A 16,020-nucleotide genomic window follows, 5' to 3' on the forward strand; every position below is an offset into this window, starting at 1 on the left:
AAAAAAAAGTTGTGTAGATTTTAATAACCTAGTAGCGTGTTACAACAGTGAACTAATAAAATACCTTGAACTGCTGGCAGTGAGCAGTTCAGCGCTAGAGACTACAAGGTCCAAGAAAGAAATGTTGGCTGAGGAAAAAGCCAACAGTGGTGCTCTGGCAGCAGTGCCCTAAAGCCATCGGCATTTCCCGACTGTTCCACACAACGTGCTGTACTCTGTCCTTTCGGCGACAGAGGCACACGGGGGCAGCAGCAGCAGGAATGCCAGCTACCAATTGCTATTTTGCTTTGACCTGAAAGGAGAATTCAAGTTCTGTGATGTTAACACTTTTAGGTTTGTGTTTGTTGCTGAGCCTCCCAAAGCTGAGCTAAGAGGATTAAAGCAATGAAGCCAAACAGCTGATTGAGCTGCAGAGAAGAAAAAGTGTTGACTATGACCTACCAACATTAATTTAGCTCTTGAATTAAGTCTTTCTGTGGTGGAGGTAAAAAGGTAGCAGCAGGTAGGCCTTGCATTTGCCTAATCATCCTGCTTTACTAGTTCCTTCATAGACACCAAAGAAGGAGAGCTCATAAAATTTCAAATTACCATTTGTGGCTAAAAGAGACTGATTTTTGTTGTTATTATTTGTTTTGGCGTAACTCTTAATTGCCGAAGTGTGCTCTTTCTATTGTTTTTCACACCAAACTGCAGACTACCTGTTAGCTATCGCAGCAGACAAGCGGCGTTAACTTGCAGGGTGGCCGCAGCGTTGTGCTCAGCACTGCCTCATGGCCGAGCACTAGGAAGCTCTAGAAGTGAAAATTTGTGTTGATGCAGGGCTCCAAGATCAGCTACTTTACGCTGCTTCTACTCAAGCGATGGAGCAAGATTAACTTCGGTCAGGTGGAAGCAAATCTGGATGAGCCCTAAGTAACATTAAGCGCTGTCCAGTGTGGAGTTACTTACAAGTTTTATCTTTAATGAAAGTTTACATTGAAGCTATTTGTGTTTTGGGAAACCTTTCATAAACATTAATTACTTTGAACGTAAAAATATTTTGTCTGTATTACTAAAAAAAAAAAAAAGTTAAAGTTTTCAATTCCTATTCTTTATCCTTTTTTCTTTGCTTTTGTTTTCCCTTAAGGGAATTTAAGGCTTGTTTGTTTTTTAGCAGTGACTTAAAAAAATCCAGTGACTAGAAATTGAGTGACAGCTTATTAGTTACCCAGTTACATAGCAAATGTAACTTTTAAGGTGTATGCTATGCCAAAATAAATAACATAGATACAGAAATCAGAGCTGCTCTCTGTGCTTTATGGACTTTGATTGCAGTCCTTCAAAAATGATGTGGAAGTAGGGTCTCTAACCTAACAACACTGGGCTTCCTGTAGTTGTTTCTCTGCTTTCTCTTTTCCCTTTTATCTTTATTCTTTCTGAGGTTTGAGACCTTTACCTTCGGGGCCTTACAGGCTCAGAGGAGATGTGCAGATTAATTCATTACGTAAGGCTCATTTCCGTAAGAAATGAGGCTAAAAACTGGGCTTGTGTATACCAGGAAACGCAAGCCCCAGGGGAAAATAAAACAAAACACCACACACAATGTATGGATCACCTTAAAATGGATAAAAAGCAGTAAAGCGAGGCAGTGACAGGTAGCAGCCTCCTGACACGGCTCCTTTAGATGCAGTACACGTACAAATATGTGGTGTTCACATGCATGCATCAGCTTTGTTCCTTGTTACAGCTGCCCTCCGCGGCCGAGATATAAATAAATGGCTGAAGGATCACACTTTATCTGGCACACAGCGTGGTGGGGCGTAGCCCTTGCCTTGAAGCATCTTACCACGATACGTTTCCTTCAGCAAGCCTACTCGCACCAGGATCAGAGTGCTGCTGCATGACGATAACCCAGCAGTTCTGGTTCTCTTTGGTGTATTAGCAGGTTTTTTTGTTTTGTTTTAATGACTGAACACACTTACGCATTAAGACCTTTATATGGAAAGCATGTGCAAACAGTGATTTCATTTCGCAATAAAATCTAAACATACCTTAGAAAATTAAAATGAGAAAAAAAAGTTATTGCAAGAAGTAGGAAATGAAACTATTTCCCAAAGTCTTGCAAAAAGGACAGTGGCAACAGCAACTATCACAATTTTAGTGTGCAAAAAGCTTGTTTGATTCTTCCTATTCCTCTTCGATGGTCAGCAATGGGAATACAGTTTAAACAAACAAAAAAACCAATGAGTAGAGGGGCCTAGTACTGGAATATTTATGTAACTTGTTAATCATCTTGCCTTTCAAATCTAGTAACTATAAAGTGAAAAACTGAATTTAATCGTAAATTTGAAAAATATATTCTGGTATACTGTCACATAAAAATTAAGCATCCAGAAGAAGAAACCTCATGCCAGAGGGGAACTTGAGAGGACTGGTACCTCCGGGTGCTTTTCACCTCACCTAAGGCTATAATGGGTATATTTTTGCCCATTTGGATAGGTTGCTTTCCTATGTTTTTCTCTCTTTTATCTTATTACATTGCAAATCCGTTTATTTCAAGAAAAATATCTGATAGGATAAAAAAATAAAATCACAAAATCAACTATGCATCACGTTCCCATGTGACTCATCCCTATATAGTGTGTCTGTTCTACTGTGTGCAAAAGACAGCAAGCTGGGATAAAGTTGTCATTTTTTTTTCCCCCTCTATAATCACTTTTACCTGCGTGTCTACAGAATTGTAACAGTACTTTGTTAACACTCTTCTCAACCAAGATCAACATTCAATAAACTACAGGGAGAGGACGGGGCAAAGCCTTCCTGAAAGAAAGAGAGGGGTTACTTACCTGCGCTTGGGTATTACTAAAACACTGCTGGTCCTACAGATTTTTACTTTTGGTGTAGGTTACCTCTAGAATAAAGCTGTGGCGATTCTTCTAGGGAGTAGAAAAGAAAGCAGCCAGCCTCTCTTCCTCTCAGAGGCACTCGTATGGCAAGTAGGAGTATTTTGATATCAATATAAGAATGAAATCTTCAGCTTCATTTTCATCAGGAGCCGTCTACGGGAAGAATCCAGTAAAATCAAACCCTGAAAGGACTGGGTGTTTACCTAAACTTAGTTTTATATGCCATGGTAATTAAGGTCAGCAAACGGCACTTACGGCTAAAGTGACAAAGTTTCAGTGTTCTAACAGTCCTTCACATTCATATGGCTTAACAGAAACTGTTGGCAGGTTATTCTCAGCATCCTGATACGCTATTACAAAGTAAGTTTTTGAATACAAAGCTTTAAGTGAAATATTCCAAAACATGAAATCTGAAAATACAATTGAAAGGTGGTGCGTAAGCTGATGTCAGCATCTTTCTGGAAGCTTCAGTTCTGCAGGTGGCTGTAATTTAACTTTCTTGAAAATGTTTTTTAACGTAGTACTGCTAAAATTCAGAAGTTGGCGTCTCAGGGTATCCGAGGAAGGATTTCCATACAAAAGCCACAAGTATTGTACCTGAAAAGACAAAAAAAAACCCAAACATTTATTTAAATGTATCTTGAGAAGGACACAATTCTCCATCATCAGTTGAAAATAAATGTTACGTTGAAGTATTTGTAAAGTAACATCAGCGGGGGTTGCTGCAGCACGGAATTTCCTGATGAAAGGGCAGAGACAGCTGGTATTTTCTGGAAACACAAACTTTTGCACAAAGAAATCTTCAGGGGACCATACAAGTAATCCTTACGAGCTGATAACGTAGTGTTTCTTTGGATACTGAAGGTTTTATTTCTGACGCGTATAAGCCAAAGACAGAGCAGTTTGGCCAGCTGAAGCCGATGTGTGCACCTTCCTGTTTCCCTAGCAGGAAGGACAAACAGGTGACGGTGACCAAACCTTAATTCCTCAGTGGGTGGGATAAGGCTGAGTTGGTTAGCAGTGTCTGTTTCAGTTGGTATTAGGCATTACAAATGGCTTTAGGATAGTGGGTTTTTGTTTTGTTTTTTAAGGTCATTATAATATTAGAGGTTATTTTAAAGCAAAAAAATGGTAGTTAGAGATTGTAGGTTCTTCACAAGAAGGGCACCTAAATACAGAAAAAGTAGATTAAGACATTTTTTTCTCCTCTTGAAAAAAAACATGGTATATTCTGTTTCACATGCAGGTATGGGAGCAAGCTTTGCTTAGGAAGAATGAGGAAAAAAAAGACATTGAGCCTTTTTCGTGCCATCCATCACTACATTTTCTCAGGGAGAGGCTTTCTGTCAAAATTCCCAGTCTTAACTGCATGACGGATTGTTCCTGCACGTCAGAATGTTGCTGAGCTCTCAGCAGTCTTTTGGGAAAAATCATCTTTTCACAGGATATTTCTCCCTTTGGGGCAGCTTCCCAGGGAATTCTAACTACTCATTCCCTAACTAAGCAGAACTTCGGTCTGAAGTCCAAAGTCCAAACAGCTCTACTGTTTACCCTTCTAAGTCTTCCACTGAACTACTGTAAGGACTACAGCCCAGGAGGCCACACTCACCACCGGTTCTTCCCTGTTTGGGAGCAGGACCACTCATTGGCCTGTTAGTATTTGCATTAGAGAGTTTTCCACGAACTTCCTGGATTGCATTTGCTCAAAGCATGAGAGTTTTGCTCTCTGAGGTGATGTCTGAATAGGTGAAAAGCCCTCGGAGGACAAGAGTCTGGGAGCAGGACGTTTGCTCAATGTTTGTTGAAACCCTCCTTTGCTACCTCCTCTCGGCTAGGAGGTCTGCAACATCCCTCCATTAAAACACCCCAATATTATTTCCCCTCCCAAGATCTAGCGACTCTTCAACAGACGTATCACTGTTTTTTTTACTGAGTTCTCCAAGGCCAAGGAACTCCTTAGCACGAAGCACAGCTCCCCCTCTTTCCCTGTCCAGGAATGTGCTCCGCTCGTGCACGCTATCCCACCAGGTCTTCGTAGTCCCTGAGGTGCTGATCACTTCACTCCAAACAGACTTGCAATTCTTGTTTCTTTATTAAGCTCCATGCTTAAGTGTACTGAACCTGAATATCCTGTCCTCTGAGCAGAAAGGTGACAGTTTCACCTGTAGCCTTGTTCCTTGCTCACCTCCTCCATTTACATCTGCTGCTTTCGTGGCATTTATTTTCTAACCTGATGGTGAAAAAAACATTTTCTTTTAAGGAACAGTAGTAATCTTTCTGGCAACACCGATCCAAACAAACGGTCATTGAGTCTCCTTTCGTAGCGTAAGTAACTTGGCAGGATAAGCTGGCACCTGTCCAGCTAAGAGAGACTCGTTTTACTGCTCTCACATCCAGTATATTGCCACCAACTCTTCCACTCGTAGCTGCCATCTCCCTGGTATTGAAAGAGAAGCATTAGCTCCGTCACAGTCATTACTAATGGCGTGATCGTGCCTGGACAAGTGACATGAATTCCTCTGGCAATGAAACAGAAACTGTCTTTGTTCCACCTGTACTCACTGCCTCTGTGTTCACAAGAATTTAGGCCTGCCTAAGCTAAGCCATAAACACTCGCTGACACTTCTATTCACTTCAGGAATCAGCTGTTTTAATGTTACTAATGTTAGTGCACTGAAACTTCAGAGAAAACATTTTGAAAAATGAGTTCTTTACTACAGTTCCAAGATTACATTACAAGAGGCTGTAAGACACTAGCAGACTTGCTTATCCTAATAGAAAACTTCCACGTCCTCCTCCTCTCGTGAAGATGATAATCAATCTTCCTCTTGTTCCCAGAGTACTTTCTAAAACTGTTAAAGTGATGGTTAAGAACTGGCTTACAGCTAGATCAGGGAATCCATTAAAACTGAACGGCCTCAGTCTCCCAGTCCTCACGGTATTTGCTGTGGCCATAAATGAGATCATATTATACGTGGCACAGGCAATTTGAAGCTTCATGGTATGCTAGTCCATGCTTCTGCACATGGTAGTTATTACACCACATCACAAAAAACCCTAAGTAATAGTCCTAAAAGAATTTCCCCAAACAAGAACAAAGTAATTTAACCATCTAAGATGTTGATGCTGGGAAAATGAGACGTAAATTAGCGTATCACTATGATTCTGTGGGTTTCTAGGAAGTCTGGAAGTATTTCTACTGCCACATGGATTCTGAAAGTAGTCTTTACAACTACATTTAAAATATCCCTTCCCTCATCATCTGCTTATATATTAGAGGTTCTTTTCACAAGAATTTTCTTATCATCACAGCAGGTCATTTTCTTAGACGTTTCATAATTTAGTCCACTTTTGGAAGAATTTATGTTATTATTTGCAAAACGTGCCAGAAAAAACATCATTTCATGTTAGATTAAATTTCTCATGTCTAACATTACATGTTAGACTTATAGATCTGCACTCACGTATTCATCAATTCAGTTTTCAAATAGACTCAGCTCCTCTCTACTTCCACCTCAGGCACCTTAAAATTCTTGGTTTATAATAAAACAAGGTCTACGTATTCATGAAGTTCCCTTGTTTTATGAGATATTCATGTTACCAATAGACTACTCTGCCCTTCAGGTGATCCACAGACCTGACATCTGTAATGAAATGCTTGGCTACAGTAATGCCACTGCACAAAAAATGATCTGTCTCCAGTACTCACATCTTCACAACTACTTGGTCTGAAGTTCCTTCCTGTGGTAAAATATAAACAGTGTTTGATATATTCTGTATGTATTGTCTATATGTTGACTAGTGATAAACTGGTGTTTATGAATCTTCATAGAAATTTAAAATTATTCCCCGACCACATCCTAAATTCTTCAACGCACGGTTCCATTTGAATTAGCATCTGTAGATTTTCTTACTCAGGCCGAAATCACCTGAATGCTTTCTGCAGAGCAGTTCTGGAGGATGCATCTTGCTAATTAAGTAGAACACGGTGTTTCAGAATTCAGAATGCCAAGTACTGAGAACCCAGACAATCTCAAGATGGATATCAAACTGAAATAAGGTAAAGTAACAGATAGCTAAACTTGAATTATGAGGAATACTGTACATTTGATTAGGAACCAGGTGATGCCCATCAGCTTCACCTAAGACATTTCATTAGCTGTTAATTGAAACAGCGCACATGCTTTTGTCAAGCTTACTCTATTTAGTCATCCTGTTTGGATGTGTAATTTAACAAAACTTACAAACTTTAACAAAAAAAAAAATAACAAAATAAGAATTTTTAGTTTTAACTGAAATTCATTTTCCATTTTTGACTGACCTAAAGTCACTTCAAATAGAAAATGCACAAAGAAGGAAAAAAAAAAAGTTATTTGCTATAACCAAAGAGCTGTTTCCTGCATCTGTTTCACATACTCACCTTGTTTCCAATACCACTGTTGTGGATTAAGTCATGAAAGAATTTGGGATTAGCTGACTGCCTCTTTATATGTAACAGAAGGCTAAAGATTTGGTGGGAGTAACTGTAAACAATCAACGGCATGAAGTGTTTTCATTTGCACTAGATGAACCAGAATTTAAATTAGAAAAATTCCAGCTACTCACATGTGTGTTCCTTATTCTTAACCTAAGGATAGATTGTTTCCAACAGTGACTGGGGGAAAAACACAGAATGGAAACTGCAAAGTTTGACACTATGGAGATGAAAAAGATGTGATATTATAATAGTAATAATTGAGCATATTTTTCTAATACCTGATTATTATTATTTATGTGTATATATATATATGTATTTAATTTAATCAGCCCCATATTCCTGTATACTGTCACAAAGCAAGACAGAAACTGCATGCTAAACAACTTGTTTCTCTTTGAAGCTTATCAGGCGAATGTTTACTTTCAGGTAGCCTCTTCTCCTTTTTAACACTCTGCTGTAATTTGCAAGTGGGCCCTTGGTCAGTGTAAGGACATGCAGCACATCTCAAGGTGGATTTTAATACTGAGGCATAAAATCTGAAACAGCAGGCAGCCCCAAAAGGATCATGTTCCAGAGTAAACAACTGTTGGTTCATAACTAACTAGTTAACCCTCCCTATTTTCCATTTAGAATTGTGCTGTCCTGTCTCTTGCTGCATTATAGCACTCAAAGCATCCCAGAAGTACTTAGACTTTGACCATGACACATAAACTAAACAGTTATGTCCTAACATGGTTGTTTCTTTAAACCGATCAAAACAGTGTATGTTATTTTGAGAATAAAACTGGTGTTTAAAACTCAGTATTAAATGCTTGATTCACAAAACAGACTGTTACAGGTGCTCGACATAAAGCATTAACTAAGTTTAAAATACACAGCTTGCACTTGCAGAAGGAAACCCTGACTCTGAATGATTTCTACATATAATTAAGTATCTTCTGGATTTTATTTGAACCAGAAGACAAGTAGACTATCAAATAAAGAATATCTGCTTCTTGATTTTTGAACCATGTACTAAGTAACATTTTCTTAAATATATAAAGTATTAAGAACTTACCTAAGGATGGTGCTATCCAATAGACTAGTGAATAAATCAAAAAATTGTCATAGAAACATTTTGGATGTAATGAAAAAGCCAACGCTGGGTTAAATATTGCTCCCGTGAGATTTCCACCTGAAACAAAATGTAAACAGTATGAAATTACACCATCTTGCTTAATACCTACTTGAAATGCAATACTGAAACACACCTACACACCACTGCAGGAAACGCATGCCCTGCAATAAAATGCATTAGCAGAAGCCATTTGGACAGATGAACAGTTCTGCACAGCTTTTTTCTTTTTTAAACAGATGACACATGTTTAGCTTATTAACAGTTTTCTAAAATATATTTTAAAATACCCAAAGTATAGGCTACAGCTTCCTTTATCTCTTTATCACAGATATTGTGTAAAGATACGGGTTTGGCTCGTGTTAAATGTTTCTGCTGACAAAACTATAATCTGTCTTGCATCATGGTTTTAGGGCAGAAATTACACAAATGTTAGCAAACAAATACCGAGCTTTTATTATATCCCCTTGTCTCACGTAACACATATGCAAGATAATCAAGAAAACTGCCAAGTGCTGTTCTTGCTAAGCTGACTTGTGTGTTTTTGAACAGAACACTAACGTTATCACATGGATTTATTGAACGCTAGGGTTATCTCAGGACAACACCTGGAGAAAAGCCTTCACATTCATTCTATGTTATTTGAAGAAAATAAAAGCAAACCCCTCTCATTCTCTTAAAAGAAGTTTAAAGAAGCTGAACATCTTCCCTCCAGCTTTAGGTGTAAATGAACTTGCCTCAACAATCCCTAAATGAGATCCAAACATATTACATTTTGGGGACTAAGTTATAATTATCCTGAGATGAGCTGGGAGGTTAAGTATTTTTAATTCTGACACGATTTGGTCCGAGATGCAATCCTGCTGAAAAAGCACTGCTCTTTAAAAAGTTCTCTATTTGGTACTATTACTTGCTAACTGCCCTGTATTTGTTCTATCTGTTAATTTATTCCTGTATCACAGCATGTAACTGTATCTATTTAGTTTCTTAAAACTTATTCGTGATTTTCCTAGGCCAAATAAGCCAGCATGAGCTTTGACCTTGCCCTTTGTACAAACACCATGCTGCTGTTAATCCTCGTTTGTCATGAAAGCAATCATTTACCAGAAGTTTTAGTAAGGTCTTTCTCCTTCTCCTCTGTATTTCTCTCTCTCTATACTCCTCATCATTTTTACCGCTCCTTTTACCGCTATTACAGCTTGGAAAGGTTTTAATCTTTGCTGACCTATTCAGTTTACTCTGATTTGACAACAGCAACTCCTACTTACTGTGAAGTCTTACTTTGCACATTAACACACGAACGAGTTCCACCGTGGCCAGGAAGGCCATCTAACATAATTTACTTTGCTTTAATCTGTTTACAGATTCACAGCTCCTGCTTTTGTATCCACAAACACACATTGAAGAGCAGAATTTCACTCTCAGGAGGCAGATGCTGTTTCTGAACAGATACTAAACATAAGATATAGTTTTAACTGCTACTTCTTCAGTACTAGGAACTGCTGGAATATAAACCACAGGGGACAAGGGCACTCGTACTATCTTATTTAAAAATATTTGTTAGATTAAAACGCCCTTTGGTAGCATACTACATTTAAAACGTGAAAGAATGGTAGAGCGTGACAGGAAACACAAAGCTGCACCTCAGAGAGTCTGTGTACTAGAAAGAATAAAACATTTGACGGCAAAAAGAAGTGTAGTATCTTTGATGCTGCACGCATAAAAACCTGAAAATGTGAAGTAGTGAGTGCTCTGCATAATGACTGAGAAAGTAACTTTAACTTCTAAGATTACTAAAAGAAAAAAAATAGGGAGGAATGTAGAATTAAAAATATGCATGTCATTTTTACCTCAATATGTTAAGCTCAGAAATAGCTTGCCAATTTTACACAATTCACTGTAATATTGCCTGTAAATAAAAAGCTCTCAGAAAGTGGATTTTTTTCTTCCCCTTATAAATATTTTCTCAAAGGAAGTATCTGAATGTTCTTTACCAACATATGTATGGTCTGCATCCTTAGCTTCTGAATCATTCCTTTAATATTTATAGGCATAACCTTCTCTTTCTCATTTTTAGTGGAAGAAACAAAATGAATGCAGTACTGGAGGTTTTGTTTCTTTCTCTTTTGTACAGTATCTGCTATTATAAAAATTTGGCCAGTGTAAGACAGAATTAAAAAAAAAAAAGTGAATATTTTAACCTAAAAAAGTAAAAGAAATGCTAAAGGAACAGCCTGTAATTTTGAAAAGACTTACTACATAACCTGATGTTATTTGTTGGAGTAAGTTGCACGCTTTACCTAAATAACTTTCATGGGCACACACAGTGACCTACCAACACCTACTTTTTTTCCCATCACGCTAACTCAGTGAAAAGGAAAAAAAAGAACATTTTAATGTTTTCTAGCCCTGCATGTGTATCAATACATTTAGATGGGTATAAGACACAGAGATATGGCTAAACTTTAACATTCTATCCAAACCAAATTTAATACGAGTATGAGATACTCCTTAGAGTCCCTTTTCAGGGATCATTTCGGATCATTCCTCTTGTGGGATATAGCTTTTAAACATACAGCAGAAGCTAACTGATGGGCTGAAATGTGAGATACTGTGTTTGAGATGTATTTTCTAACATTTCTGATTCATTCACGACTGTAACAAACTCAGGTTCTGGAGGCACAATCAGTGTGCAAAGAAACCGTTAGCAGGGACTTCATTTTCTAACCGAATGCACCTTTCGGAGTGTCTAGCCAAAACACAATCTTTCAAACTAAAGATTGAAACAGCGACATTCACACAATATTCTAAACTTTGATATTTTTGTAGGATAAAGTAGGGGTGTTACCAGTTCCCCTACATCTGGTGCTGGCTTCCTAGCCCTTCGGTGCTGGGTGAGCAAGAAAGATCCATCCCTTTTAAAGAAGCGCTCAAGTTCTTCATAAAGAGTTAACGAAGAGGCGCAGAGGATTTCCTGAGAATGACTGGCCCAGCTACGTTAAGCATCTGCCTGTCTTCAAACCCTGTACACCAGCTACCCTAATGACCGGTTTGGAAGGTGTTCACTTTTCCTTCTGCGCGCTCAAAGTGGGAAAAGGCAATGCTTCTCCCAACACAGGCAGGAAATGCATCTGGGGTGAATGCATCATTCCGCGATGGATCTGTTCCACGATCTGTAAGGATCTGTTCCACGCCTCTCACCTCACCACAGAAAGGTGCTCACAGCAGCAGCCTGCTCCCACGTGTGGTGGGACCCCTCAGGGGCAGGCATATTGGCTCTTACGCCCTCTGCTACTTAAAGAGGCTTCGACCTCCGCAGTAACTATCAGGCTTGTGCCTGCTGCAGGGGCAGGATGGCATTCTCACCTTCCCTTTGCGACCCAAGCGTACGCCAAGGAGTGCAGACCCTAGGAAGCGTGGAGCAAGGCGAACAAGAAAGAATTAGTACATTTTCCACTGAGGAGAGGATAAAACTACATTCCAGATCTGCTCCCTGGAATGCTTTTTTTTTTTTTTAAAACAGCCTTGATTTTAGACTCAGATACAGTGGAAAGAAAAACATCCAGGTTGCACAGGGCGTTCTGCACACGATACAGCACAAACTGCCTGGGAAACAGGCCCGGGCACTGCAGGTTTGGTATTTCCTAGAAATATACGCAGACTGACTGCTCTGGATTGTCACAACAAGGCCAAGTTTACGACAAGAAGCCGACTCGGTAGGCAGCCTTCCCCTGCTAGAAAGAGATGGCCTGGCCAGGAGCACCGGGCACGAATTCCCTGCATGAACTAGCTAAGGGAAAGGCAGCGTGACACGTTATTATTTTACAGGAATATTTGCTAAGCAGCAAGGGAATGCTAGGAATCAGCAATCCAGGTTTCCTGGCTTGTAGAAGAGGTACCGTGATCTTTGGCTACACTTTCCCCAACCCGCTCACAAATACACCTAGTGTGCTAAAATGCGGTGACACCTCGCTTCTGCCTTCAAAGATTAATTTTAGAAAGTGGTTCCAATTTCTAATTACTGAAATCATCGGTGGAGTAAAATCTTTCAGCTATTATGATTTCAGCTAAATGTAATGAGCGAGGCTTTTTTCATTAACGCATCTGAAAATTTGGCAGTATTTTCATCCTGCTGTGTCAGGGAGCATAATACGGCTCGGCCTTTTGGACAAGAGCTCAGTACCACTGCGGATACCTGCAGGTACAACAGCGATCTCCGCTCAGAAATCGTTCCCTGGATGACTTCGTCCGTGGTGGAAGCTGCAGCACGAGCTGGGGCAAGGAGCTCCGTGACCACCTCTCCCTCAACTCCCTGCACCCCAAAGTCCAGAGGCTCCTTCCCAGGACAAGCCGCTCCCTGTCAAGCGGCCCTCAAGTGACACAACTCTGGCACCTCGCTGGGGAGCACAAGGAGCACCAGGAGCCAGCACAAACGTTCACGCTGCCTCTCTGCAGCTCTTCCTTCCCAGCCACCCAGGGAGGCTGTGCAGGTGACTGTCCCAGCTCTGGGAGGCCAGAGGTGACCCAGAGACAAAAGCAAGGACAGGTCAACAGGGAGGGATTAAAGAGACAGGAGACCTGGAGATGCCCTGATATAAAAAGCACCTTTTTTTTTTTTTTTTTTAAACATGTGGTTTCACGAGTACTTCGAATCATGCGACACTATTTGATCATCCTGCATGCATTCCACAAATATCCCTTCCTGCTTCTGACGCACAGATTTAACAGTTAACCAGACCAAACTGCACTGATATGCATTATGCATTTAAATGCAGAACATCCATCCCGCAGGTCTGCACAATCAGGGTTTCTTCCTGATGCAGGCAGCCGTGCTGTCTCGCAACGCCTCTCGGAAATCAGAGCACTTTGTGGCACACACTGCATGAAATCTCTCACTCCGTAGCAACTGCATTATAAAACAATCCTTCACTGAGATATTTTCAAAGTGTTCCGGTGTCTCTTAACCATATTCACTTGTAGATTTAACATTGTTTCGAATGCACAGCTCATTTCATTCTTAACCCCACACCTGCAATAGAATCTAACCAGGCAAACTTTATACAGACTCCAAATGAACTCTGCGTTTGTAGGACCAAATACTTTTCTACGAGACTTTTTAAAGAAAAATATTTTTGCTTCTCACAATTCTTAAGTTACAACTCGATTGCAGTAACGGAGAAAAAAGGACTAACCTGCATAAACGAGCATGGTGATGAGAAGAGCAATCAAATGGACTCGGTAGCCGGGCTTAACAGTTTCCACTTGTAGGATGGTCAGCTGGAAAACGACCGAGAAGAGCAGTTCTATGCAGAAAGCCTGCACCTCCGTAGTCTGCATGGGGTTGCCGCAGCCCTGCGAGAGCGCTCCAGGATGTGCCTCTGCAATCCCCAGCCTCCAGACGAAGTGCATAAAAACTCTGGCAAGCACGGCGGCCACAAACTGAGCCCCGATCTTCAGCCCACCCGCCTTGAGCGAGGTCCCACCGCCCCACAGGGGCTGCAAGACGCCGCAGGGATTGCACGTGCTGCCGGTCAGCGTCGAGCCGTGCAGGACGGTGAAACCGTAGGTGAGCGTGAGCGCCGTGTGAGGCTTGGGCTCCACGTTGCCGAGCAGGCAGAGCTCGTTAGTGCACGCACACACCTGGAAGGTGCTGAAAGCCTCCAGGAGGAAGGAGCAGAGGTGTGGGTGGGCGTGCAGGCGGCGGCGAACCAGGCTCCTGCACAATCCCACCGCCGCCACGATGCCTGCCATCAGCAGCAGCGACGGCCAGATGCCACCGATGGCCATGGCGAGACGGAGAGGAGAGTTTCACAGGGCGGCAGGACTCGGAAGGGAAGCGCTGGCTCCGCTCCAGCCCCACCACCACCACCACCTACGAGGAGAAAAGAAAGAGGGAAAGGGAGGGAAGATGGAAGCGCTCAGCCCCTGAGGGGGGAGGAGGCTGCTTCTTTTCCAACCTGCCCACAGCCTGCCAGGTGGCAGGTTCCCCCTCAGCCTGACAGGAGGCTGGGTGAAGGGGTGCAGGCTGAGGGAGGGGGTTCTGGCCCTGGACACCCCTCAGCCGCTGAGGAAGGCACGAGCCCCCCTCGGGCCTGCGGGGCCCCCTCAGGCGAGGCGGGACAGGAGGGGGACAACGAGGACGAGCAGGGGCAAACCCCTCTCTACCGGCCCCCGAGGAAAAAATTATCGAGCCCATTACCCCCTCGCAGCCCTCACACGGTTTAGGGAGAGCGCGGAGAGGCGAAAAGCGGTTAAAAAAAATAAAAATAAATAAATAAAAAAGATCCCTTCCCACACGGCGCGGCGAGGAGCGGCGGCTCCCGCTTCCCTCGCCTCACGGCCGGGCGCTGCGCGGCCGGCGGCGGCACCGCGCATGCGCGGCAAGCCCGGCTGCGCGGGGGGGGGGGGGGGGGCAGAACGGGGTGGGGGGGGCGCGTGCGGGGCGCGTTCCCGCGCGCGGGCTGCGGCTGTGGACGCTGAGGGGGGGCACCGGGCTCGGTCGAGCTCCTGGTCGCTTCTACCTCTTGTACAAGTTTTCCTGACCAGGCTTGGCCCCCTCGGTGTTTGTAATAAAGGAAAATAAAAAATGCAAATGTGTCCGGTGGTCGTTGGGGAGGGGGGGGGGGGGTGGAGGGACGGGTGTTGAGGGCTGGTGGTGGTCTCTGGCAGGGTTGGGGGGGTGGTTAATGTGGTTCCATATATCCTTGGGAGCTGTGTGTGAGCCGCAGGTGTGCGTGTGGCAGGTGTGTTAGAATAAGAGTCATTAAGGTTGGCAAAGCCCTCCAGGATCATCTGGTCCAACCATCCCACTACCACCAATGTCACCCACTAAACCATGTCCCCAAGCACCACGTACAACCTGTCCTTGAACACCCCCAGGGATGGGGACTCCACCACCTCCCTGGGCAACCCGTCCCAACGCCTGACCACTCTTTCTGAGAAGAAATGTCTCCTCATTTCCTACCTGAACCTCCCCTGGCACAACTTGAGGCCGTTCCCTCTGGTCCTATCACTGGTTACCTGTGAGCAGAGGCCGACCCCCAGCTCCCCACCCCTTCCTTTCAGGCAGTTGCAGAGAGCAATAAGGTCTGCCCTGAGCCTCCTCTTCTCCAGCCCAGACCCCCGCAGTTCCCTCAGCCGCTCCTCATTAAGGTTGGAAAAGCCCTCCAAGATCATCTGGTCCAACCGCCCCCCTACCACCACTATCACCCACTAAACCATGTCCCTAAGCACCAAGTCCAGCAAAGAATCAGGAAGGTTGGAAAAGACCAGCCTTAATGGTTGGGTTAATGCAGTTTCCTCCTTCTCTGCTGCTTTCTGGGAGAAGAACCTTTGACAGGGTGCCAGAAGGAGACTGGAGGCAATACGTGGGCGTCTCCAGTAGAAGTAAAGCTAAAAATAGGCGTCGTCCTCATGCTGCAGGAGGTGGCAAGGTTGACTTTCAGGGCAGGCCTCGAATGGCCTCAGATGGCCCGGAGAAACTGAGATTTCCTCCATTACAATATGTTTTTGTTTCTAGTGACTGAGAAGGAAGAGCCCACTGT

The 16,020-nt window shown here is 42.9% G+C and overlaps 1 protein-coding gene across 4 annotated transcripts; it reads right to left on the bottom strand.

Annotated features, from left to right (window-relative positions):
- Nucleotides 1-1,958: 1,958 nt before the first annotated feature.
- On the bottom strand, nt 1,959-15,015 carry AQP11 (aquaporin 11). 4 transcript variants are annotated; one of them, XR_014576487.1, is made up of 5 exons: nt 14,676-14,862; nt 13,669-14,348; nt 8,420-8,536; nt 3,141-3,482; nt 1,959-3,038 (listed from the first exon to the last, which is right to left on the bottom strand). XR_014576487.1 is itself a non-coding variant. In XM_083816504.1 (4 exons), the coding sequence occupies exons 2-4, from the start codon at nt 14,261-14,263 to the stop codon at nt 3,412-3,414; spliced, it is 783 nt and encodes a 260-aa protein (XP_083672630.1). In that variant the 5' UTR covers nt 14,264-14,348; nt 14,998-15,015; the 3' UTR covers nt 1,959-3,411. The 4 variants fall into 4 exon arrangements, 3 of the variants coding, with proteins under 3 accessions (XP_083672630.1, XP_083672629.1, XP_083672631.1); XM_083816504.1 differs by lacking the exon at nt 14,676-14,862 and adding an exon at nt 14,998-15,015 and having other exon boundaries at nt 1,959-3,482; XM_083816503.1 differs by having other exon boundaries at nt 1,959-3,482.
- Nucleotides 15,016-16,020: the final 1,005 nt, after the last annotated feature.

The sequence above is a fragment of the Anser anser genome (genome assembly GCF_964211835.1).
Source record: "Anser anser genome assembly, chromosome: 1".
In the NCBI taxonomy this organism is placed as follows: domain Eukaryota; kingdom Metazoa; phylum Chordata; class Aves; order Anseriformes; family Anatidae; genus Anser; species Anser anser.